Source organism: Seriola aureovittata, chromosome 4 (genome assembly GCF_021018895.1).
Source record: "Seriola aureovittata isolate HTS-2021-v1 ecotype China chromosome 4, ASM2101889v1, whole genome shotgun sequence".
In the NCBI taxonomy this organism is placed as follows: Eukaryota; Metazoa; Chordata; class Actinopteri; order Carangiformes; family Carangidae; genus Seriola; species Seriola aureovittata.
In genome coordinates, this window is record NC_079367.1 from 15,558,942 (window position 1) to 15,585,360 (window position 26,419).

Below are 26,419 nucleotides of genomic sequence, written 5' to 3' on the forward strand. Positions count from 1 at the left end.
TCTGTTTTTCTCATTCTCATTATATAGCCACAAGCAAGTGAGTTTGACATGATGCAAGTAATATTTGCTATAAATAGAAAATCTGTGTTTGTACTCAAACTGAAACTTGATAATAGGAAAGTCCCACAGAGGATGTTACTTAAGGGGAATTCTGTTCGCTTCATACATTATGCAGAATGCTGCACTGACTTTGCTTTTGAAAGTATTACCCTCTGAACAGAATATACTCATCTGTTCTTCCACTGTTAATCTAAAGATTAGATGGTTATAGGCAGTCATTGCACATTTTCAACCGTTCCAGCTGAACTCAACCCAAACCCCCCTCCTCTACCACCTCATCATCACCATCTTCATCATTATTGTACATTGCTCATAGATAAGAGTTTTGTTTGGTTCACTGAAACATTCACAACAAATGAAATGTTACATCCTAAGGACATAGGTAACATATTAAAATGCCAGCATTTTTGCATTGTAGTGGTGGTGTATGATTGTCTGTGTATTTTTCATTACTATGAAGCTTTTCAAATATATGTTTCACTTTGTGTGGTGTGACCATGTGTGCTTGTGAGCAGGGTCAAGAGAGTGACTCATCAGAGACCTCAGTCCGGGGTCCACGCATCAAGCATGTGTGTCGTCGTGCAGCTGTGGCTCTTGGCCGTAATCGGGCAGTGTTCCCTGATGATATGCCCACACTTAGTGCCTTGCCCTGGGAGGAGAGAGAGAAGATCCTATCTTCCATGGGGAATGACGGTGAGGCACGCTCAACAAAACTGTCATTGACTCACTTGTGGATCACTTGCTGTTTTTTTGCTATTTATTATTATTCAGTTCAAAATTCTATGTAAAACACACTGACTGACTAATAGTCAGAGTTGAGCGTTTCTTATTTATAACACAACATCTGTGTGAGTCCTGGAAAAGTTCTGCAGCATGCAGTGATGACAGACTAATCACAAGCACAGACAAATCCACAGTGAAGTGGTGATGGAACAAGAGTTTGGCTGCCCTGTTCCTGTTATTTTGACTGGTTTCATGTCATGTTCCAACATGTGGATTTTTGTGAGGCTAGAGAACCTGATGTCAGTGATGTATCAAGAGTTTGCAGTATAATCTCAGTTATTTGTTTGCCTGGTCATTTAATCTGCACATCTGTCTAAGACAAGCTCCTGGACATCTGGCATTTTATGTGTGAGGATTTATTGGAATCTATTTGAAATGACTGTGTTTCTTTCTATTCAAACACAACCTGAGGACTATTGTTCACAGAGCTAAGAGATACCATAAAAAGACCTGGTTTAATTTGTTTAGTTTAGATTTAGCCAAATCCTGAGCAGTTAATTGTGCAATGGAAAGAGTGCATCCTAGAAGCACTTGTTAAATAATATGTTGTATAGACACTGAAGTGCTGTCATTTTAATGCAATAGATGTCATTCTTTTAAAAAGCTACTTAGTCAAATTTTTTATATTTCCTAAATTATTGGCTGAATCAGCTGAGTTTTTTGTGTCCTTAAGTGTGCTTAGCAACAGTATGCGTTTTTGCTGTGCTTTTTCTGACCATGGCTAAAAGATTTTCAATGTCTTAACCCCTTGTGAGTCAAATCAATGCTGTACTGCAGTGTGCCAGTAATCATGACAGCTATGATGTTACCTCCTCTTACAGACAAGTCATCAGTAGCAGGCTCCGAGGAGGCAGAGCCTCAATCCCCTCCCATAAAGCCACGGGAGACACGGCAAAAGGCCGTTCAAGAAGCTCCTCCGAAGAAGGGGCGTCGATCACGACGCTGTGGCCAATGCTCAGGCTGCCAGGTTCCGGAAGATTGTGGTGTCTGTACCAACTGTCTCGACAAGCCCAAGTTTGGAGGGCGAAACATTAAAAAGCAATGTTGCAAGTAAGTCTCAGCTGATGAGCTATTTGTTATGACAGATTATTATAAATCTCAAGAACGTCTCAAATAACATTTTATTAGAAATTGATTTTTATGGAATATTTAAGAAACTCAGTGTTGAACTTTGTATGTGTCGCTTTCTCCAGGATGAGGAAGTGTCAGAACTTGCAGTGGATGCCCTCAAAGATGTTTCTTCAAAAGCAAGGCAAAAGCAAGAAGGACAAGAAAAAGAACAAGTTGTCTGAGAAGAGGGAGGGTCTCAATCCGGTTAAAGGACCAAACTCAGAGTCTGGCCCTAAACCTTCTCCTGTACCACCAAAGGAGGAGCCTCCCCGCAAAAAGAGTGAAACTCCTCCTCTAAAGGTGGGAGAAGAGAAATCAAGACAGCAGCCATCATCAAAGCAATCATCTCCAGCCCTCACATCGTCCCCTGCCCCAGTCGAACCCCCTCAGGCCCCTGGCACAGTCACAGCCCAGGCTCAGTCTCCAGCCCTGACACCAGACCCTAAACAGCTCTCAGTCACGAGCGGTGTCACCAGCAAGAAAGGACACAAACTACAGCAGCCTGCTACAACATCCTCCTCCTCCTCATCCTCCTCCTCCACTTCATCGTCTTCTTCATCCTCATCCTCTTCCTCCTCGTCATCATCAGCCCAGAATTCCCCCTCTCAGTCTACGCAATCTCATCAAGCGTCTCAACAGCAGCAACGGCCTCTTATGAGTCAGGCACCTCCCAAAAAAGATTCCTCACCCAAGATTCCTCTGAGTGAGTCCAAGAAGAAGCCCCAGCAGCACTCATCCCAACAGCAGAGCTCAACAAATATTTCAGATACAGGTTTCATTTTTTCCTCTATGTTAAAGTTTTGATAAAAATATATAGTTTGTAATGAACTCCATTCTTATTTGAATGTCTTGTCTTTTTTTCAGTTGAATCAAAACAGTTGAAGAAGACAACTTCTCGTGCTGTTCCTCCATCTCCCAAACAGAGACCAAAAGACAAGGTAAGAGGAAGTCACTTTGAGCTTTTTAATTTTTTTCTATTTCTACATAATTCACATCAAAACTGTGAATGCTCGCTGTATCAGCCACATATAGTCCCCAATATTCACCCTTCCTCTGTCTCTCCTCTTGTATGATAATCACGTGAAGCCGCTGACCACTAAACCCCCAAGCAGTAGTACTTTAAACTGGCTGAGCACTCCCTCGACTAGGGGCCAGGTGAAGTCCAGAGCGCCCTGCGACGGAGTGCATCGTATCAGAGTGGATTTCAAGAGGGACCATGATGTGGAGAAGGTGTGGGAGGCTGGTGGCCTCAGCCTGCTCACCTCTGTGCCTGTCACACCCAGGGTGCTCTGCTTTTTATGTGCAAGCAGTGGAAATGTTGAGGTAAAAACAGGATGGTCATTGTCTTGAAAACTTGAAATCTAGTGTTTTTAAACTCCTTGTCTGTAATACATCAACTTATGTTCTATATTTCTTTTTCTGTTTCTCTCTGTGTTTAGTTTGTCTTCTGCCAGGTATGCTGTGAACCGTTTCATCTCTTTTGCCTGGGGGAGTCAGAGCGCCCTCTCCAGGAGCAGTTTGAGAACTGGTGTTGTCGACGATGCCGGTTCTGCCAGGTCTGTGGGCGCCAGCACCAGAAAACTAAAGTAAGCTATTCAGTTCAGTTCTGTTCATTTTAAAGCTGTTCACAAAAGAAGCTTAGTTTAGAGTGACAGAGTGTAAAGACTGAAGAATCTTCTCTAGAAAGAAGCTTGCTAGCCTTGCCAACAGACAGCACTTAATCAGCTTCTTGGATTCCTGCCATGATTTTATTATTTAACTCATGGTGTGAGCTTTATGGTTGTCATTTTAGAATTATGTATAAACATATTTGCTATTCACAACACAATCTAGCGCCTCTGGCCTGTGGGTACATGTCAGTGTAGTTATATGAACTTGTTGGTTATTGGTCATTTAGTGGTCTGCATCAGAAGATGTGAATGCTAAGGATTCATTGCAGCTAGTTCTTTGAAACAAATCTCCACCCAAAGAGCATTAAGCAATTTATTACTTTGATTGGCTTTTATCTCTAACCAACTTACCAGCAGCAGGTCTCTGGCACTCTCTGGCTCCACAACAGAGTGTAGCTTAAAAACCTGAAATCTTAGCTCATGGTGAGGCTACTGGTATGTCAAAGGCTGCAGATATATCATACAACAGATATTCTGTGCTGCATGATCATAACATTTTTACATATTGCACCTACCAGACAAATATTGACTGGAAGCCGCATGAAAGAGTTGTTAACTTGTCCATTACATTTTATTTTTTAGTATTTATGAATGGCAGAATTGCCCATAGTTTGGAATAGGAAAAAGATGCTGAGGCATACTAACTGTGTGTCGTAAAGTCTTTACTTGGACTAATTGTGTTGACCCAAAGCCACAGGAAAAACTTGACAGCAGTTTCCACTTAAGTGGCTGTCTACAAACCCTACCAAGCACTGCTCTATACAGCACACACTGCAGCTGAATCGTAATGCCTTTGATAATGATGTTCATCCATCCATGGAGGCCGCTACGGATATGACTCTCAGTAAACTCTACTGCACTGTTACATTTCTGCATAAAATCTTAAATACACTGATCTACTTTTGAAAAATCTGTAATGCTCCACCTACCTTGATGGTTCATTTATTTCCAAACAACACCAATTGGCTAAGGTGAATAATTTTATCACTGTTCAAAACCAGGTGACATATTTGTTACTAATTTGCTGTGAACAGAACTGTGTTTTTTGTTGGGCATTAAAATCAAATGTTGCTCCTTAAGTAATCCCATCTCACTTTTGGTTTTTGTCACTGTAGCAGCAGCTGCTAGAGTGTGATAAGTGCCGTAACAGCTATCACCCGGAGTGCCTGGGTCCCAACCATCCTACCAGACCCACCAAGAAGAAGAGAGTCTGGGTATGGACACACACTACTCTTCCCTCAGAAATCCTCTATCCTCTCACCGTTATGTAGATATCACAGTTGCACAACTGCCTGACTAAACTTTAGCATTATGCTCACACATTTTTCTCTTAACCTCTCCTTTTGTTCACACATTTTTCCAGCTTCTCACGATTGTGCTATTTACATTCATGGGACCCTCTCACAGGCAGTGTCTATGAAAACATTTTACTCCTCTCACAGTGTCACTTTCACACCATCTCTACTCTTCAAACAACTGCTCGCAAGTTTGTGCCATGTAGTCACCACCTCGCTTAGATGTTCTTTCTTTTCAGGTTTGCACCAAGTGTGTGCGCTGTAAAAGTTGTGGAGCCACTAAACCTGGGAAGTCCTGGGATGCCCAATGGTCACATGACTTCTCCATGTGTCATGACTGTGCCAAACTCTTTGCTAAAGGTGAGTGACAAGCAGGTAGTAAAATGCTGTTCACTGTTAAGGATGAGTATAAATACACCACTGGTATTCTTTCAAAGGTTTTCGTAAAAATCTGAATTTTATTTTGAGGTGACATTAAAAGGACATTTGAACCCAATCCATATTGGAGTAGTTTAATCTGACAGTACCTGTTGCCATCTTCCCTCTCAGGGAACTTCTGCCCACTGTGTGATAAGTGCTACGATGATGATGACTACGACAGCAAGATGATGGAGTGTGGTCGTTGCAACCATTGGGTTCATGCCAAGTGTGAGAATCTGACAGGTTAGTAGGCCCCATAAAAGCCAGGTAGAAAATCCTTTTAAAACACACATTTACTGTATGTTCCTCAGAAGTAGAGCTCTGTATTTAATATTTTGCAGCACTTGTTGCACTTAATTTGTCTTGTCAGCTGTCAGTGTCTGTGCAGCTGACTGACAGGCCGCCCTGGGAGTGCTGTCATGTTGATGAAATTCTGAAAGACGATAAACTTAATAATGGGCGCAATAATGACCTGCCGTCTCTTGCTGTCCCCCAGATGAAATGTACGAGCTGCTGTCAAAGCTGCCAGAGAGTGTTGCCTACACTTGTACCAAATGTACTGAACGCCACCCAGCTGAGTGGAGGACAGCGTTGGAGAGGGAGCTTCAGGGCTGCATTCGCCATGTCCTCACTGCACTGCTCAACTCACGCACATCCACACACCTGTTGCGCTACAGACAGGTTAGATGCATATACTCTCATGTGATTTCAGCACAAATTGCTATGTTGCTTTGTCAGTGTTAATTAAAATAATTTCATTGAAACATGATTATTTTTAAAAGTTTGAAATGATAGCATCATTTGATATTCAGTCATTCTTTTAGTAGTGGTGTACCTTACTGTATTATAGCGCTGCAGTCATGAATACCGAATAAATATTGATGACTACACAGACATATTGAGTTAGAAACAGCTGAAGCAGCAACTGCAGCTTAATGAACATAATGGTGGTATTTGTACTCAGTGTGTAACTCCCTGGTTTTGGGGCAGGCGGTGAAGCCTCCAGAGCTGAACCCAGAGACGGAGGAGAGTCTTCCATCCCGTCGTTCACCGGAGGGTCCCGATCCTCCAGTCCTGACAGAAGTCACCCCCACACCTCCCAGTGACTCCCCTCCAGACCTGGAGTCTGTTGAGAAAAAGATGGTTCAAGGCCGTTACAATTCAGTGGTAAGTATGTTATCTTCTCCTTGTGTTTTCTATTGTCTCTACATTTTAGTCAAAAGCAGGCATGTGTGTATGTTTGCTGTACATTTACTAGAACATGGGAAGGATTTACCCAGGCAAACCATGTGTCAACATTTTCTAAACATTTGAGAAAGTCTGTTTTCCTAATGATTTGATACAGGGTTGGAATATTGAGGTTTGGGTTAGGGACAGACACCATCTTGCAAAGCGGTTTGTATCTAAAACAGTCACAGCTTTAAAGCATTTTTTGTTGAAGATTTAAAAAATGTATGTGTCCTGGTCTCTTGATGGTCAGGAACATAGATAGCTATGTTAATTACTTTTCCACTAATGTTTATCAGCAATTCACTGTTTTAACAATTACTCTCTGCATGTGTGTCTGTTCACCATTTCTCTCCCAGCTGGACTTTAGTGACGACATAGTGCGGATCATTCAGACAGCCATCAACAGTGACGGTGGTCAGCCTGAGAGCAGGAAAGCCAACAGCATGGTCAAGTCTTTCTTTATTCGGGTAAGAACCTCAAATCAGCTCGTGATCATATGGATTATATTAGTCCCGTCAACAACCATGAAAACACAACATTGCAGAGCAGTTAACAGATTCTCACAAATTCCACATTCTCAGTAGGGCACATTATGGGGCAGTTTATCTGTTTTTATGAATTTATATAATACCATATTCTTTTTTGACACAGATTTATATACATGCTGACAAACTCATTTCATGTTTTTGAAAATTAAAAGATATATATATTTTCTTCATCCTCTGATTGGGGTGCCCCTGCAGCAAGTATAGGTTAAGTGTATTAGTCAAGTATGGCAACATCAAGCTATGGCCCTTCTGTTCAGCTACAGTATGACTAACCACCATCTTGCCCCAGATGGTGGTTAGTCTGTGCAAGTGCTTATGCGGTCTGTTATGCAAACTTCATCGCATGTTTTCTGTTTCAGCAAATGGACCGAATCTTCCCGTGGTTCAAAGCGAAAGAGTCCAGGTTCTGGGAAAGGCAAAAAGTCTCTGCCAAGTGAGTGTCTATCGCACCGTAGTCAATGCAGGAGGTTGTACCAATTACACAGTGTTCAGTGTGCAGTATCCAACTGTTCTGACTAACTCATTAGAGTTACGTAAGACATCTCTTATATTTACCAGTTGGTTCTAGATTACTTTCACAGAGATATGATGTAATTATTTGAAAATATGTTTGAAAATTAAGTGGATTTATGTATTTAGTGTAGCACTTTGCTTAACATTTACAAGTACACCTATAAAATCAGGTAACAGTACTAGATAAGAAAGTAAAAGGAAATCAAATCAAACTAAAATGATTTATCTGAAAGTCAGTATTGAAATAATGCCTCCTAGCAGGCAGTGCTCTCAATCTTAATAGTATTGTAAAGTGTGTGATGTGCTGTTATTTTATAAACTTGTAGTGCGAGTTATGTATGTAATTACAGAGGAGAAAATTTGTTTTTAATACTCCTGTAATGTGAACCCGTCCAAAAACCCTGGGAGAAGAACTGCAGTTTTCAAGAACTGTAGGTCTGTAATTATTGAAATGAGGAGTAAGATGTGGTTTCTCTGGGAGAAGCTATACCATCATCTGTGAATAGGAGGGAACCAGAAAACAGTGAACTAATATTTCTAGAATGTGAGGGCTGACTGTACCAACAACCCTGAGGAAATAAGAGCCAAGTGGCAAGATCAGGATTTCATATGATCGTCACATTATCTTTTCGAGTGGTTAAGGAAAGTTGTGTGATGTTCAGTTTTCTGAGTCACAACTAAAACACGGCCATGTCAACTCGGCCATAACATTAAAAACCAAAAGAGACTCTTTAAACAACTCAAGAAATGAGTGAAGTGGTTTTCTTTCCACATACCTTAACTCAGGACAATGGCATTACAGGTCCCAGTCAAGACTTAAAACTGTAGTAATGAAATTTATTCCACAGTTTCTCTGATTTAGTGTACCCACTTGGCAGCTGAGTGGGGAGTGTAAGTGGGTAATAGATGATTGGAGGTCCATACACTCAAAATAACATCAATTGATGTGATTATTTATGATCTACTGAAAAGATAAAGTCAGCATCTATGGTCAGAGTACAGGATCAATGAAGTCAACTTCCCAGAGCTGTAGTTATATATATTATACATTGATTAGTGCATATGCCTTTACATCAGTGATTAATAATGAAATGATCATATTGAATATTTGATGCTGTTTACAGAGATGACATGCTTATCATTTGGCATTATTAGACGAAATATCTCACAATTATAACCACTGAATCTTTCCCTTTGTAAAAGAACAGTATGGTTTTACAGTCCTGCATATTGGAATTTTACCTTACAGACTCATTCACACTCCCTCATTCATCAACTCACTCGCTTACTTGAATTTAGCTATCAGCTTTCCCCGACCATTTATTCTGCTTCGCCTCCAGGCATTGTGGGAGGCAAACCGTAACAGTGTCACATTTCACTCTAAGGCTCTTTGATACATATTTGTGGTCTAATTGTGGTTTACTTGTCAGTTTGGTCTACTGCGTTATGTATCGGTGCTTCAGTCCAGGATCCCGTGGATCCTGTGGCCATCATTGGATGGATGCCTGTTTAGATGCCTCTACTAGCTTATTAAGTATGAGACTTCGTATCACACCAGTTACCCAGCCTTGACTGAATTGGCAAAACCTGGCAAAGCTCCTTTCATGTGGTCATTTGTTACTGGTGTCACTGTTAACTTATTACTCAGAGAAATTTTTACATCTTCTTGGGGAAGAATAATCTGAGATCCTCATCGCAATCTGCATGATAGTATTGAGGGATTAAACACCCTGTCAGTGCTTTCCAGTATATCTCATGATTTTCTTTAATAAATAACACTTGTCATACAATTTAGAAAGGTTTGGAATGCATTATACTGTATAAAGGTAGCATCCTGTTTTATATAGATTTACATATTTGTTAGATTAGATTTTTCAGTATCACTTCTAGTCTGTCATGAAAATTTAAACATCACAGTAGTTCAGTGGAATTTTATTTTTATGCTTAGTTTAATAAGACTACAGAATAAATAATGTGATTTCATTCAGGCATGAGAATATAGATTTGCATCATCACAGTCCTTGCTGTTTGTTTGTACATGAGTTAAGCTGAGTAGATCTAACCAAGAGCAAGATCTACTTTTTTTAGGTGGGATGTATCAAGATTTAACTTACCTCACTCACCATGAAAAGGAAATCTCCTTTATCTAAAATGATGTTCTTAACTTGTTGCAATGTCACTGCAAACTTACTTGGAAAAAGCTAAGACAGAGTTTATTTGGGGAAAACTTCACCCTTGGAGCTGCATAATACCATTGATTAATCTCAGGCTTGACTAGTGATGATTGCTGTTTTGATGTAAAAACAATCCCTAACACTCACACATTCAACCCTGAATTATGCTCTTGGAGTCTTCTTCATGTCCTTAGGCGTCACTGAAGTTGCAAATGCACATAATGACTCATGTGGTTATTTTGGAGTTCTTTGGGATTGTTCTATTGCTTACAGCAGGGCTTTGGCAGTAAAATAATCACAACTTCAGGTTTGACCCAATCACTGTCAGTACTAATAGTCCTAAGGTCCTTGACTAATGACTAATGTTCTTGTCTCTGTATGCCATCGCTCTCCAGCAGTGGGCTCCTTCCGAATGCTGTGCTGCCTCCATCCCTGGATCACAACTACGCCCAGTGGCAGGAGAGACTGGAGCTTTCCCGCGCTGAGCACCCACACCTCATGAAAAAGATCATCCCAGCTCCCCGGCCCAAGACCCCCGGTGAACCAGATTCTCCAGCCTCTCCACCATCACTCCCTCCCTCTCTTCCCCCACCACCCCCACTCCTAGCTGGTAAGACAAACCACAAAAAGGTGTACAAATACTTACATGTACACTGTTTCTCACATCTTGTCATTTACAGCTTTTTTTTTTATAAATTCAGACTTTATAAAATTTACAAAATTTATAAAAAGAAACTCTCTCTTCAGATCGTGAAGACAGCCCAGAGCTCCCTCCGCCGCCAGGTGTTAGTGATAACAGGCAATGTGTTCTGTGTCTGAAGTATGGAGATGAGAACACTAACGTGAGTCAAAAATCAGCTTGAGCTCACTTTAGCGCACATAAGGGTGAATCTATGTCACTTGCAACATTTTCTGTATGTTTCAGGAGGGGGGCAGGCTGTTGTACATTGGTCAGAACGAGTGGACCCATGTAAACTGTGCCCTGTGGTCTGCCGAGGTGTTTGAGGACGACGACGGCTCACTGAAAAATGTTCATATGGCTGTTCTCAGGGGAAAACAGTTGGTAAGATGGGACAGAGATCTATCACACTACCATTTTCAGTGTATATTTACTGGACCAACAGTGACAACCTGTCATGCTTTCCATTCAGCGCTGTGAGAAGTGTCAAAAGCCAGGGGCCACAGTTGGCTGCTGCCTCACCTCTTGCACCAGTAACTACCACTTCATGTGTGCTCGTCAGTGCCACTGCGTCTTCCTGGAGGACAAAAAAGTCTACTGTCCAAAGCACAGGGACCTCATAAAGGGAGAAGTAAGGAAATGTCATTATTTACTATATAATCAAAAGCTGATTAATACATCTATATTGCAGCCACCTTAAAAGTAGGTTCAAGTGTTTGAAACTTAGTTACTCAGTAAATCTTGTATAGGTCTCTTTAAGTAGATGAATCATGTCAGGCTAGGAACTGTGACTTGACATTCTTAATTTTTCCTTCACCTATCCTATGTTTGTGTGTTTTTTCACAAGGTGGTGTCTGGGTTTGAGGTGACCCGCAGGATCCTGGTGGACCTGGAGGGCATTAGTCTCAGGAGGAAGTGGCTTGCAGGACTGGAGCCTGAAAATGTCCACATGATGATAGGTAGGTCGACTGCTTGTAAATCTGTTGTGCCATTTCCTCGACTTACTCCCAATGTCTCTTGATTGCTGATTTAAACATCATCATTGTAGGCTCCATGACCATTGATTGTTTGGGGATACTGACTGAACTCTCAGACTGCAAACGTAAACTCTTCCCTGTAGGATACCAGTAAGTGTTGTTTTTATTTATCTGAAAGTCTTCTCTTCCTATTTTAAGTGCCACCATTACTATTTTCTCTACAAGTAAATTAAGTCTGCTGGAGGAAATTGAAGTTGCCATGGTAATTGAGTGAAACTAAATAACTTCTAATTTCTCCAGATGTTCAAGGGTGTACTGGAGTACTTTGGATGCTCGAAAGCGCTGTGTGTACACCTGTAGGATCCTAGTTTGTCGACCTCCAGTGGTAGAGTCTGACCTGAAGAGCATGATTGCTTCTGAGGAGAATTGTACAATAGCACACAGCCCACCTCCCATAGCAGGTAACCTACAGACAATTTATATAGTTCAGGTTTCAGTGTGTACTATGTTTGAGACTACAATATGTTAAACTTAAATACATTTTGGGTCAATCTCTCTTTTTTTCATATTTAGACTTTCCTGATCCATTTGAATCCCCAAGACGCTCTGACACGCTTTCCCCCACCAACACCCCCAAGCTCAGGGTTTACACCAGGAACCGGCATCCCAGCTACCCCCCTTGTCAGCGCTCACTAGGTCCCAGGCCCATGCCCTCTCCAGGTATAAATAGGCATTGTTTTTTTATTTGTTTTTTTCATTTTGAACCTTTTTTAAAAAAAAATAATAATAATTTTGTCATAGAATCACAGAACATTTTGATATTCCTTGTAAAAATTAATTTCAAAGTAATTCCATGTGTGCATTAAATTGAAGTTTCAACAATGCCTATTACTCAATTTCCACTTTCTTTTATTTTGTAGGAGGTACCTCTCAGCCCCAAAGCCATGAGATTGTGACAGTAGGAGACTCCCTGGTGAACCCCGGCATGCGGAATATTGACTCGCGTCGCCACAGCTCCCCTTCTCTCTCTCCTCCTCCTCACCAGCTGAACAGACAGAGAGTGCACACCTCCCAAGCTCAGATTTTGTCACGACCCCTTACCTCACCCCCTCCCCTCATCCCCTCCCCTGCCAGAGATCCAGAAAAGTCCAAACACCTCAGCAAAGACTCAGCAAAGAGTCCCATCCAGAGAGATGATGAAAGAGGTAGACTGTTCTCCACAGACAGAAACAGACAGCAAGCATCCAGAGACCAAGGGATGAGAGATCCTGACAAGGGGAGACTGTCAAGTCGAGACCAAGCTGCTAAGGATTCTGAGAGGAACAGATCATCCCGAGAGCTTGGGCAAAAAGACTCTGACAAGGGTGAACAACCAGCCAAAGAGCCAGAAAAGAGGAGACCGTTGAGTAAAGACTCAGGTCTGAAAGAATCGGAGAGGGGAAGACCTCTCAGTAGAGATCCCTTAAGAGATTCTGAAAAGGGGAGACAAGTAAACAGAGACTCTGACAAGGGAAGACAAGCAAACAGGGAGTCAAGCAATAGAGAAATAGAAAAGAGCAAATCATCCTCTAGAGATCCCAGCTATAAGGATATGGAAAAAGCTAAGTCACTCAGTAGAGATACAGGGTTTAGGGACCCTGAGAAGCATAGACAATATAGCAGGGAAACGGGAAAAGACTCAGGACAAGGTAAAGACAGACCTTCTAGCAGAGACTCTGACAAGGGTAGACCTCCCTCTAGAGATTCCAGTTATAGAAGCACAGAGAGAAACAAAGAATCTGGCTCAGGGAAAGATAGTAACCCTGGCAGTCAGTCCAAACAGGCTGGAGGTGAGAGTAAGAGTCCTAGACTGGCACCTGCAAGTTCAGGCCAGTCCTCCCCTCCTGTGGGCACTGCTGTTCTCACAGGTCAGCAGAGAGGTGGCAGCACCAAGCAGACAGAAAAGCAAGGGAAACACACAGGCAAAGACCAGGATCTTTCTGCAAGCCTCAGTTTGTTGCCTCGTCACCGGTCCACCCCCACCTCTAACATAATCCAGTCTAAGGACAAGCCCAGCTCAGGGAAGGAGAGTAGTAGTGGCACTGGAAATTTAATGCCAGCTTCACACCATAAGGACTCTGTTGTTGGGAAATCCAGCTCCCCACAACCTTCATTTCAAAAGTCCAATGCACGGAAGTCAAATGATTACTCATCAGGTTCAGCCACAGCAGCAGCTATGAAGCCTCTGTGGCCATCAAGGACATCAGCGGAAGATGACGTTGTCAAGCGAGGCTCTATGCACCTGGCCTCATCAGCTGCAGCCTCAGCTGCCAAAGACAAACACCCCAAAGTTAAGACAACAGGCAGCAGAGAAGTGTCCAAAGACCGTGAAAAAGAGAAGACACTCCAAAACAGCAACAGCAGCAACAAAATTCCCCTTCTCAACAATAATACTAAAGCCACTGGCAGCTCCAACACACATGCTACAAACCCCAGCTCTCACAACAGCAGCAACAGCAAAGTCCCAGTGCTTGGAAACAGCACCAAAGCCCATGGGAAGGCTCAGGGGGAGAAGCATGAGAACCAGGGAGGAGACAGATCATCCTCAAAGAGCAGGGAAAATTACTCCTGTCCTGAGAAGAAGAATATCTCCAGTCTGGACAACTTACAGCAGCTGCAGCAGGCTGGTTTAGCTCCTGACAAAGGAGTGAAGAGCTCTTCCCAGTCGCACTCCAAACAAACAACTAACCAGCTGTCATTGTCCTCTCGAGAGAAAAAGCGATCAGTTAAACCCCCATCTGTAACTCTACTAAAGAGTGATATCAAGACAGACCCAAATGGGACCAGCACTGTCAGTGGTATTTCTTCTTCCTCCTGTCCAACGACCACTACCTCCACTGTTTCCCCTGCAGGCCAGGGGACCCGTCGCTCTGCCCGCTCCGCTCTCTTCTCCTCACCCTCTGCCAGCAGCAGTGACAGCTCTGAATCTGACACCCAGACTCAGACAGAGGACGATGATCTGCATAAGGAGCATTCACGCAGTGATCTCCGAGACCACCGCAGCCTCCTTACTCAAGGCCCTGAGGATGAGGGTGATGGCCCAGAAGATGACCATGACAGGGGTATGGATGATAAACATCACGAGGATGACAGTGACGGATCAGGGTCAGCCAAGCGGCGTTACCCTCGACGCAGTGCCCGGGCACGCTCCAACATGTTTTTTGGCCTCACACCCTTCTATGGCGTTCGCTCATATGGTGAAGAGGACCTTGCCTTCTACGGCAGTGGAGATGGAGCCGGGGCCGTGGTAAAGAGGAGGACTGGTAGCCGCAAGAAGTCAGCTGAGGGGCAGGTGGATGGAGCAGATGATATGAGCACCTCCTCTTCGTCAGGGGACAGTGGAGAGGATGAAGACAGTGGAATGAAACAGAGGGGTAAAGATCCTTACTACTACAACTTCACCCGAACAATAATAAACCCTGGTGAGGGCCTTCCCTCTATAGAAGGGATAGACCAGTGTCTTGGAAGAGGCTCCCAGCTTCAGCGCTTTCTAAAAGATGAGGAGCAGCAACAGCAGAGGGCTCAAGGAAAAGCTGAGGAGGACATGCTGAGTGCTTTGTAAGTACACACAATTGTTCTGTTATGCCTCCACGCCGCCAACAACCAGGGCCAGAGGCATTATGTTTTCAGGTTACTGTATACTATATTGTGATTGGTTGATTTGTACCCATATTCTGATTTGTTGATTTCTAGCTGTAATCTGATTGGTTAGTTGATTTGTAGCCATATGCTGAGTGTTTGATTTGTAGCCATATTCTAATTGGTTTGTGGCCCGTTTCTGATTGGTTGGTTTGTTTGAAGCCGCATCTTAATTGGTTTATTTGTAGCTGTATTCTGATTAATTCACAGATTAATTCCTGCAGGGTCATGTCCTGCTTGTTGCCACTGTTAAGCTGCACTAAAGGGAGGAAGTGCTTTGTGTGTATTAGAAACACAATTACAGGCATGTCCCAATTCTTATTGTGTACAGTGAGATATAATGAACCAGAACAATTTAATTGTGAAGTGATGTTTTTATGCATCCTTGCTGGCGATAGCCAGGGCCAGAAGAATTATGTTTTCGCGGTCAGTCCATACGTCTGACTAACTGTCCATCTGTCCCATTCATGCGATATCTCAGTAACGCCTTGATGGAATTTCTTCAAATTTGGCACAAATATTTACTTGGACTCAAGGATGAACTGATTACATTTGATAGTCAAAGGTTAAAGGTCAAGGTTACAGTGACGTCACAAAACATGGTTTTGGCCTTGTGAATGCAATATCTCAGTAATGCCTTGAGGGAGGAAGCGGTAATTCTAGTTAAAAGTGTTTGTGATTATGTTCTATGATCTGCGATAATAATCTGATATATTGTCTTTGCTGTATTTAACAGGACCTTAGGCAAGCAGCGTATTGGGCAGCTCGATGGCGTTGATGATGGCTCAGAGAGCGATACCAGCATCTGCACCACCAGCACCACAACCACTACGGCCACATCCTCTTCCACCCCTCATAAGAGCACTCCTAAGAGAAGGGGCAGAGAAAGGCATACTGAGAAACCTGACTCTCATGACTCGAGCAAGGAGGCTGACAGCAGTGGAGGAGCAGTAAGCAACACGAGAGAAGGAAGAAAGAACCAGAAAGAGAATTGTCTTCCTCTAGGAGTCGGGGTCAAGTCCCAGCCACAGAGTCAGGGTCAGGATCCTCTTGAGGCCCAGCTGTCCCTCAGCACAGACCTGCTTAAGTCAGACTCTGACAACAACAACAGTGATGACTGTGGGAACATTTTGCCATCAGATATCATGGAGTTTGTTCTGAACACTCCTTCCATGTCAATGCAGGCTCTGGGTCAGCAGTCTGAGCCGTCCTCCTCTGAGCTGCTGCTGGATGAAGGTTATGTTGGGGTGGATGTCAACCGGCGCAAAGACATTTTGTTTGATGATTTTTCCCAGCCACTGCCCAGTGCTGAGAGTGGAGGAGTTGTGGAGAGTAGTGTTAACAGTTCCATATCTGTTGAGGAGCCGTATCTTCCTCTGGAGCTGCCCTCTGACCTCTCTGTCCTGACCACACGCAGCCCGACTGTCAGCTCCAGTCAGAACCACACGGCTGGAAGTCTCATCTCGGATACCTCAGACCGCACCATGCTCGGCTTGACCTCTGACCCGGAGAACATCAGTGGAGAAAAGAGTGGGGACAAGAAAAGAGCAGGGCCAGGTGTGTCACCATCAGAGAATCAGCACGATGCTACAACTTTGGGAAACAGGGATACACAGGTCACCGAAGGTCACATGACTCCTGAGCAGTTCATTCCCAGCCCTGCTATTGGCCAGGTGGTTGACCCTCCAGGTAACCAGGATGTTCCAAGGAGTTCTGGTACTCCTGGCTTGCCAAGTTCTCCTTCCCTGCCTCTTCAGGGTCAGAAGTACCTCCCAGCATCAGCTGCAGCTGCAGGCAGCCCTAGCCCAGTCCCAGGACCAGGACCATCCCAGGCTCAGGTTTCCAGCCCAGCAGTCATCAAACCAGGCCCCGATAAGCTCATTGTGGTCAATCAGCAGTTCCAGCCCCTGTATGTCCTTCAGACTGTCCCTAATGGTGTCACCCAAAAAATTAGTGCCACAGGAGTGATGGACACTAGCTCTCCTACAGTGCTGAGCTCTATGACACTTACCACAGGGTTGAATACTGGTTTGTCCTCAGCCCAGCCAATTTTTCCCGCTGGTGGCAAAGTCCTGGGCACCATGCCTCACCCCTCTCACATTCACACCTTCGCAGGAGCCACACAGACAGGCTTCCAGACAGGAATCCCCAGCACCACCTCAGGCCTTCTCATTGGGTTGCCCTCTCAGCCCCATGACCAGCCCCAGATTCTGGTCTCAGAGGCTGGTCGACCACACGAGTTGGGTCCCAGTGTTGCCATAGTTTCCAGTCCCTCCTCCCTTACTTCTTCCCCAACTGTACTGGCCTCTGCTCACGGCAGGAAGAGGCCTATCTCTAGACTTCAGCCAAGAAAAAGCAAAAAGTTGGCCCGCTCCCGCAGCCAACCTACTCTGGCCCCTTCTGAAGTGGGACCTCCTAACATGACCCTCATCAACCTGTCTTCTCCTCAGATTACTGCTAGCATCCCTGGCCAACCTGGTGGCCTGGTTGAGTTAAGCACCCTCTCCACTTCTCAGCGCAAGGTCCCAAATATTATCAAGAGACCAAAGTCGGGTGGGGTTATGTACTTGGATCCCACTACTATCCTTCAGCAGAGGATTCCTGGTTCTGCTCAGCCTGGTATCCTTGGTCACGATTCCTCTACTCATCTCCTGCCTTGCACAGTCTCTGGTCTCAACCCCAGTCAGTCAGTGTTGAATGTTGTGTCTGTGCCCCCTAGTGGTGCTACTAGTCTTCTTGCACCAGGATCAGTCTCCCTCTCCACCCCTGTACTCAGCTCTACTGAGATCACAGGGCCAATTAGCAACCTCCTGTTTAAGGCAAGTCCACATGGCTTGGGGCTGTCAGATCAGCCAATGGTCCTTCAATCGGCAGGAGGAGCTCCTCTGATGTCACAGCTTAGCTCTCCTGTGCAGACATCTATAGCCAGCAGCATCTGTGTCCTGCCCTCCCAACAGACCATCAGCATGGCTGTCAACCAGCAAGGAGAGACAGAAGGCAGCAATATCCACTTACAGCATCAGTCTCAGCCTGTTAACAGAGCCCACACTGTGGACTCTTGTCATAACACCACTGTTACTTTAGCCCACGGCCCAGCCACCTCTCTAAGTCCTGCCAATGGTCGTGTTGTTGGAGTGTTCACGCAAACGCAAACTTCTGCACACTCCCAGAGCAGCAGAAAAACTCCTATTTCCAGATCATCAGAACAAAGGCCTCCTAACTCCACCACAGTAGTGTCAGCAGCAGCCGCAGGTTCAGGAGCAGAAAAGGGCAAACAGAAAGCCAAGAGGAGCAGGCAGAGTCCAGACATGAACAGCGGGAAAAAGCTCAAGGCCTCTCAGGCAGAGGAGCATCACAGCAACGCTGCGGGACGACTCCCATCAAACCTAAGGTGAAACAGAGTTGGATCACCATTATGTGCTGTGTTTATTCGTGTTTACATGAATACTGGGAAGAAATATGACTTTGTCAAGGTTGTTCTGCATAATGAATGTGACATTTAGAACATTTTTAAAAAAATCACCAACAAAGTTAAAGTTTTTTTAATGACTTCTGCTGTCATTATAACTTAATCTCAAATTGATTCTTCAAAGTCCCATTGCATATCCATGGTGATAAGATACAGTATAATTTTTTCTGTATGTTTTATTCATCAGATACTTTGCCAAAAAAAACATTTTTTTATAATAAATTATGTTTTTAATTGCTTTACACCACGATTGGTGATGTGAGGTTCAGGCAGAGAGAAGTGAAAGATGTCATGTTAACTTAATATTTTGATTGCACTGTAGTTTAAATAGTTTTTTAGGAGTAACCATCAACAGCCCAGTGTCACATTGTGTAGGACTACTAACTACCGATTGTTCTTTACCCAGAATATATTTCCCATTTTGAACCTTTCCTGTCTTTTTTTGCAAACAGTGCCAAAGAGCGGATCTCCCCTGAACCCATGGACACCGGCAAGCCCCTAGATAAGGCAACCAACAAGAGGTGTGAGGTCTCAATATTAGACATGCATTTTCAAACTAATCATAAAGTATAGTTCTAATGCTTGCCTCATATATTTTCCAGTGTGCTTGGTAAAAAGAAGACATCTGAAGGTCTTGTTTTATCGGGGAAAGTATTGGGAAAAGACAAACCACCTGCAGCTGGAAGAGCAGGCTCTCTTCCTGTGGCTTCACCACCTGACCAGGACGGCAACAGCAGGGATACAGGATTGGATAGCAAACCCAAGAAGGGCATCATCTTTGAAATCTGCAGCGAGGACGGATTCCACATCCGCTGTGAGAGTATTGAAGGTGAGAGAAAACAACTCACCTCCATGATGACCTACACCCTGAAATTTAACACTAAATACCGTAAATACAAAATAGATCAGATCTTTCTGTATTAAATATGAAACTAATTATTCAGTGTTATTAACACAAACATAAAATGTTACATGCATGAACAATAGTTCACATGTAATATTAAAACCAAACCATACACTGGGCAAAAATACTGACTGTCATTGGTCCCACTACAGAGGCTTGGAAATCCCTGACTGATAAGGTGCAGGAAGCTCGCTCCAATGCACGACTCAAAGAGCTCTCTTTTGAAGGTAAGGTGTCACTCTGATTTTGTCCCGGTATTTCAAAAATGCTTTTTAAGTACAAAAAATATTCTTGCATACCTGAGTCGAGGACTCTGTTGATTCATTGTGGAGGTGTGCCACTCCCAGGTGTGAATGGACTGAGGATGCTAGGAGTCGTCCATGAGGCAGTGGTGTTCCTGCTGGAGCAGCTGTACGGTTCCAGACACTGTCGGAGCTACCGTTTCCGCTTCCACAAACCAGAGGAAACCGATGAACCTCCCATCAACCCCCATGGCTCGGCTCGTGCAGAAATCCACCACAGGTTAGGAAGGAACCTACACACATACAGTGTACACACATCTATAAGGGAGAGGGAGGTTGTTTCTCCAGAGTCTATTGTAGGAAACAGACAGAATAAATATATTCTGTACCTCAAGCAGAAACACACTGTACTGCTGTTTATAATGTGTGTGCTGCACACATTGCAGGAAATAAGAAAATAACTTGTGTGTATACTGCTTCACTCAATGGGAACCTTCTTTCAAACTTCAATAATCCTGCCTTGTGTGTGTTTCTGACCACTATCTGTTCCACCTGTCTACCATCCAGGAGGTCTGTATTTGACATGTTCAATTTCTTGGCCTCAAAACACCGGCAGCCTCCTGAGTACAGGCCGCAGGAAGACGACGAAGAGGAAGGGCAACTCAGGACTGCCAGGTTAGTTACAGCACACACAAAATTAGTAAATAGAGTAACGTAACGTAACGTAACCGAGAGAGTTAACAGTTCAAAAATATCACTGTATCAAGATGGTTTCATATAACTTTGCAGAAAAACTATCACCATAGCATATCTTTGTCATGCTGTTGCAGGCGTGCCTCCATGGAACTACCAATCGCTGTGAGATTCAAACAGCTCAAGGCCACCTCCAAGGAAACTGTCGGAGTCTACAGGTTAGATCAGTGGTGTTTAAACATTTATAAATCATTTAGGCTGATGAATAGTTTCACAAGAAGTAGATCATATTTCCTTTGTGTGGAATTAGCCCATGAACTCTTCTGTTCAGACCAATAGCAAATAACTGGTTGTTATAGTGTTGAGATCTGTCAACTGTTGTGTTTGTCCATGATTTAGTTTAGTTTAGTCTTTCCAGATTGAGTCTCTTTTATGTCTATTCTGTTTTTCATAACAGTTTCTTTTCTTTTAGCAGAGTCTTGTTTGAAAGTATAAAATGGCCAAAACAAAAAGATTAAAAACTACACATGCATTTACATACTATGAATCACTGTATCACTCTTCAGGTCTCCCATTCATGGCCGAGGTCTGTTCTGCAAGAAAACCATCGATGCTGGGGAAATGGTCATTGAATACTCTGGAAATGTCATTCGGTCTGTGCTCACTGACAAACGGGAGAAATATTATGATGGAAAGGTAAAATCTTGGGAATGAACTTTTAGTTCAAGATTTATTTGTCGTTCAATTAACTTGACTAAAAAAATCTTGGGAGCATCAAAAGTACAACCCCTGTGTTCTCTCTTCTCAAAGGGCATTGGCTGTTACATGTTTCGCATCGATGACTATGAGGTGGTGGATGCCACAGTGCATGGCAACGCAGCCCGCTTCATCAACCACTCCTGTGAGCCTAACTGCTACTCTCGTGTCATCACTGTGGACGGCCTGAAGCACATCGTCATCTTTGCCTCTCGCCGCATCTACTGTGGAGAGGAGCTCACCTACGACTACAAGTTCCCTATAGAGGATGCCAGCAACAAGCTGCCCTGCAACTGCGGTGCAAAGAAGTGTCGCAAGTTCCTCAACTGATTTCCATATCGAAACAATTTAGAGAGGACTGCAGGTCTCTTGAGCAGAAGTGCCACGATGTTCTGAGGACGCCCCTGCTGGGGGTTTACCGTGGCACTGGCTTTATGCCGATCCTGAGTCAGGTCCACGTAGGACCACAGCTGCCAACAGGGCACGAGCTCTGACTGTGTTTCTGCAGCTGATGTTGGCAGAACAAAGCAGAGACAGCGGTTGTGGGTCGTACTGTATATGCAGGAAGGGCCATTTTGGCGGAGGGGCCATTTGTAGAAATTCCAACATATTGTGCCTCCGTTTGTCTCATTTATATTTTGGAATGGGAAGTTTCACCTTCAGAGGTGAGTTATGAAACGGTTTGAGCCTTCACAACATTACAATATTAACTTTTATTTACATTTGGATGATAAAGTTACCCCTTCATATTCTTTTTACATTGGCCCATCCTCCTTAATTTTCTAGAAATACGTTATCGTCCACTAATGCTGAGATTTGAACATAGAAGAAAAAAAAAATCAAAGAACTTGGTTCCATTTTACACCAAAGTGCAATTTGTTGAAGGGACTTGGAACAGTAATTTTACTAGAAAGAAAATTTAAAACTTGTTAGAACTTGTTTTTTTTTTTTTTTGTTGTTTTTTTTTTATCTCGGTGTCAGCTGTTATTAATGCGCATCTCCCTGTCTGAATGTGCCCTGATGCCTTCAGAGCCGTTGCGATTTACTGGAACCTTCCCCTAACTGGGCTTTTTTAAAAGCTTGTAGGTGTGTATATTCGACACTGTAAATAGGAGCTGCATGTGTGTAGCAGCCTGATAAGAGCTGTACAGGCGGAAACACTAGAGGGAGCAGTGGCCACAGGGAGGAAGAGAGAAAAAAGGAAACAAGGGGGCTAGAAATGTAGATTTGTTTTAAAAAAACAAGAGGTTATTTTTGGTCATTGGTGTAAAGGATGATAGCTGAGGTTGATATCATCCTTTGTACTTGAGCTAATGTTTAGTCTGACAGCTTGGTAGCTATGTAGACATGTTGTTGATGGGATTAAGCCTCTGGCCTGAGAGAGCGAGGCAGCTAGAGATTCTGGTGGACTGACAGCCAAGGGACTGGTAAACCCTACTGATGTGCTTTAGTAGACATATTTATAATTGATTTTTGGAGCTGTGATCTAGAAACAGCCATGGATTTTACAGAAACATACAGACAGACGTGTTACAAGTTTGTGCATGCTGTTGTTGATATCAGTTTTTTGGTAATTATATAAGCTTGGATTTTTGAACCACGTTCCAAATTACAGCAGCAAAGAGAACCAAACATCACACCCTAGAATTGAATTTTCACACCACTTGTTTTCTTCTTGGCCTGTTGTGATAACCATTACTATGGAAAATGTTTTTTATTTGTATTAAGTCTTTTAAAGTCTTGTCTGTTATCTGTCTTTTTATTATGGACAGGGAAGTATCATGCTTGCTTTTAAAAAACAAATGTAAATAATGTATATTTTTCTACAAAAAGACTTAAAAAGCACTCACTAGTGAATAGCACTTAATGATGGTATTTATATTTTTAAAAAATCGTATTTATTTTATTGCCATTTTTGTAGGAAATAGAGGTTTACAAACACTAATGCTTGGTCTCTATGTTTTGTATTCCGCTGCCTTTTCAAAGTTGTTTTGTCGTAATTTTCTTTTCCTTTTTTAATTTGTAGCCTGAATGTTTTCTTTGATTCCAAAGACTGACGCTGGTCTGTGGCTTGGTCCCCTTTTAGTTCAGTCCACCAGTAACTCTTTATTTATCCCGGGCCGTTTGGTCAGATATGACATATTTTTATTTTCATTGTTCCAGTTCTAGCTGGCAGTGTGGCAGTCATGTGAACTATTATTATGCACTTGAGAGAGTTCAGATTGTTGATCCATAGCAGATATCTCCTCTCTCCAGCCTTATTGTCTCCACACCACATCACACCAAGAATCAAGTCCACTTACAGGCTGCTGCCAGGCAGCCATATCAAAATGATTTGAGTTTTCTTCTCGTTAATAAACCATGGGTCAGCAGACTTGGAGTCAATTGGCTATATACAAAATATTCACATGTAAAATCCAACCAGAGACCTGTCAGTTTAAAGTGTTTTGTCCCTGTGCAGTCTATAAAAAAGAGGTGCCTTTATTTAAAGCTACCAACAGCATTCGACATATCTCCGTTTAGCCAATCCATTTATTTTAAAAAACCACTTTGTTTTGGTGACTACTCATTAGTGATCACCAGCATTTGGAAATCACTTTTTATTCTTTTGTTCAGTCTCCTCGTGGTTTGCCTTAGTTGTAAATGAGCATGCCTCTTATATCTTACAAGCCTTCATGTCCTGGACTGAATATTTAATTGGACTGTTTTGACCGGTTCTGACGTCACTTGCTTTGGTTTTGTCCCTTTTTTAAATTAATTTATTGTTGTCCGCCGTTCATGCTGACTTCCTTATCACCTAAACGCCGTTAGCAGTTATTCCCACACTGCCCTTTGTTGTTGTGAACTGAAACAAAAAAGTGACCCACACATGGTTTGCACTTTAGCTGTGACACAGGCACTGAATAGACATAGGAAAACTCAGCTCTTTCTCCAGACAGACAATGCAACTCCAATGCTGAAACCACAAGCACAGATAGTCACTGAGAATACTTTGAGTTTGTGCATTAGGCCCTGAGTTCAGTCAACCTAGAACTGCTCTTGATGACTCCTGAAAGTGAGGCTCTAGCAAAGTGCACTTGACTCATTTTCTGCAACAAAGTGAAGGCAGGGACCACACCAGCAGCCCTTTCCTTCCTGAAAGTGCATTCTGCACAAACCTTGGCTGTGCTTTTCCATTTAGGGCCCAAGATCGGGTCTTTTCGGGTCTTGAGGCCCATTCCACCCTGACTGACATGCCAGCCTTGTGGTTGTACAGCTGTACTTACACTGGGCTCGCTGGGTTCAGCTGCTAAGGTCAACAATGAATGTATATTCCTCCTCCACATCACCAAACTTGTGATGATGTCGATATGTTGTCAGCCACATTTGTTTTCAGTTCTTGCGTCAACAACCCTGGTAGATATGGACGATGTGTAGATATGACCTCAAGCTGGGCAGCAGCAGTTTCATTTTCAGCACTGAGAATAAATGCTGACGTGTGAACAGCAGTGGCATTTCTGTCTGTAGGACAAAAGGTTCTTACTGGGTTAGCTCAACAGTTCACGTTAGCGTCGGTGACAACAGGTTCACCGATGCCAAGGGCTCTGTCTACAAACGCTCACTTCTGGAGATCCACATCTGCATTTTCAGGGTCAGAGGGTTCATTGAACAATAAGTCATTTATTTCACTGTTTTAAACAACATATACAGTATACAATAAGGAAATGGTCTCTGTTGTTTCTTTGGACTTCATTTTACCACGCCACACCAGTGGCCCTTCTCCGTCATTATCTGTAATTATAGTATAAATACATAACAATATTATACGGAAACATGCATAGTAATTTCTTGTACTTTAGTATCTATACAATATATGGAATGGACAGACAAACTTAGTTACAGTAGCAAAACAGCAGATTTATAATGGTTAATAGCAATGTTTCAATGTACTCTATAATGGTTTTGTGTTACAGTACTATCAGATGAAACTAACGTGCATCATTCTTTTGTATATTGATATCCAGTACCAATTTTGCTGTGCCTGTGAGTGTTCCTTCGCCAGCAAGGAACATTGCAGTTTTTCTTTTTCTTTTCTTTCTGGAAACGAACGGTTTTTATGTGATGAGAAATGTAACTGTATTAATGTGGTTGTGAACTTCTTGAGGTCAGCCATTTCCCCCCCCCCCTCCTGGTTGTTGTAGTGAATGTTTTTCTGTTTTTTCTTTGTACGTTTTAACAGGGACTTTTTAGACGGCTTACTTGATGTGTGGTATAAATCAAGAGTTTGGTTTGTGGAGACTGATCAGGAGTTTTAAAGATCGCACCAAAATGGCGTTTCACATTTTGGAAACCTCTCATGTCTCCCCGACCATCTCTCTCTCCTCCGAAGCTTTGGTTGTACTTATCATGTACTGTTTTTATAGAAAGTCATAATGCTGAGATAATGCTGATGTTGAAAACATTTAATTTATTTATTTTGTGCAACATCCACCCTGAATTGTTGTTTTACAAGTCAAGGTTTGGGAGAGGTCAGGCAAGTACTTAACATGTATTTGTAATTTTCTACTTGTTTCTTGTGTATAGAAGTTGTCAGCCTAGGATGGGATGTGGTGTCACAGAGGGAGCGGACGTAGGATGTGCTAACAGAGGGGGTCATGGGTCAGGAACAGGCTTGTTTTCTTATGCCTTGAATATACCTTTGTCTTATCAATATTCCTCCTGCTCTCTGTAATAACGGTATTCACGAGTTCAAGTCATATTTTCTCCCATTTTAACAGTGTTCTTTCAATACACATCAATGAAATGAAGGAAAACCACCACAGTGAAAATAAACCACAAACTACTTGGTTGAATGTATAATTAGGAAACAAAGTTGTATATAAATGTAAAAAGAAAAGTTTCTAATCATGTTTATTTTCTATGCACTTTTTTATTTAAGTGATAGTTTAAATAATAAACATGTCTCCTTTACTCGTTTTTGTTTGACTGGTTCCTTGTTTGATCAGACAGCTGCTGAGTGTAGAGAGCCACACCAGTGGTTGAGAAAAGGTCCATTTAGTAGCTGTTGTTGAGCTTTCAATCACATCACATGATCCTCATCAGTAGGTGCAGTTTGCTCTGAAGCCAGTTTTTGACAAATTGGGTCGGATTGGTTTTTTCAACCGCTGTTTGCAGGTCAAGTTGAAATTTTAAAACTTACCATACTTACCACTGATTTTCCATGTTTAGTGTTTCTACA

At 42.9% G+C, this 26,419-nt stretch overlaps 1 protein-coding gene across 1 annotated transcript in view; it reads left to right on the plus strand.

The window, feature by feature from the left end:
• Positions 1-26,151, plus strand: part of kmt2a (lysine (K)-specific methyltransferase 2A) — a 38,985-nt gene extending 12,834 nt beyond the window's left edge. Inside the window, exons 4-34 of the mRNA XM_056373223.1 lie at positions 576-753; positions 1,665-1,893; positions 2,037-2,725; positions 2,818-2,891; positions 3,040-3,276; positions 3,393-3,539; positions 4,739-4,837; positions 5,158-5,278; positions 5,468-5,581; positions 5,835-6,019; positions 6,329-6,505; positions 6,925-7,035; positions 7,476-7,549; positions 10,202-10,413; positions 10,551-10,645; positions 10,729-10,866; positions 10,955-11,113; positions 11,330-11,441; positions 11,531-11,609; positions 11,760-11,920; positions 12,033-12,179; positions 12,380-15,056; positions 15,874-18,528; positions 19,059-19,127; positions 19,209-19,435; positions 19,663-19,737; positions 19,858-20,032; positions 20,320-20,427; positions 20,583-20,663; positions 21,012-21,141; positions 21,256-26,151. Of these exons, the coding sequence (XP_056229198.1) occupies positions 576-753; positions 1,665-1,893; positions 2,037-2,725; positions 2,818-2,891; positions 3,040-3,276; positions 3,393-3,539; positions 4,739-4,837; positions 5,158-5,278; positions 5,468-5,581; positions 5,835-6,019; positions 6,329-6,505; positions 6,925-7,035; positions 7,476-7,549; positions 10,202-10,413; positions 10,551-10,645; positions 10,729-10,866; positions 10,955-11,113; positions 11,330-11,441; positions 11,531-11,609; positions 11,760-11,920; positions 12,033-12,179; positions 12,380-15,056; positions 15,874-18,528; positions 19,059-19,127; positions 19,209-19,435; positions 19,663-19,737; positions 19,858-20,032; positions 20,320-20,427; positions 20,583-20,663; positions 21,012-21,141; positions 21,256-21,531 (10,011 nt within the window). The 3' untranslated portion in view covers positions 21,532-26,151. The remainder of the gene's footprint in view (positions 1-575; positions 754-1,664; positions 1,894-2,036; positions 2,726-2,817; positions 2,892-3,039; positions 3,277-3,392; positions 3,540-4,738; positions 4,838-5,157; positions 5,279-5,467; positions 5,582-5,834; positions 6,020-6,328; positions 6,506-6,924; positions 7,036-7,475; positions 7,550-10,201; positions 10,414-10,550; positions 10,646-10,728; positions 10,867-10,954; positions 11,114-11,329; positions 11,442-11,530; positions 11,610-11,759; positions 11,921-12,032; positions 12,180-12,379; positions 15,057-15,873; positions 18,529-19,058; positions 19,128-19,208; positions 19,436-19,662; positions 19,738-19,857; positions 20,033-20,319; positions 20,428-20,582; positions 20,664-21,011; positions 21,142-21,255) is intronic.
• The last annotated feature ends 268 nt before the right edge of the window (positions 26,152-26,419 follow it).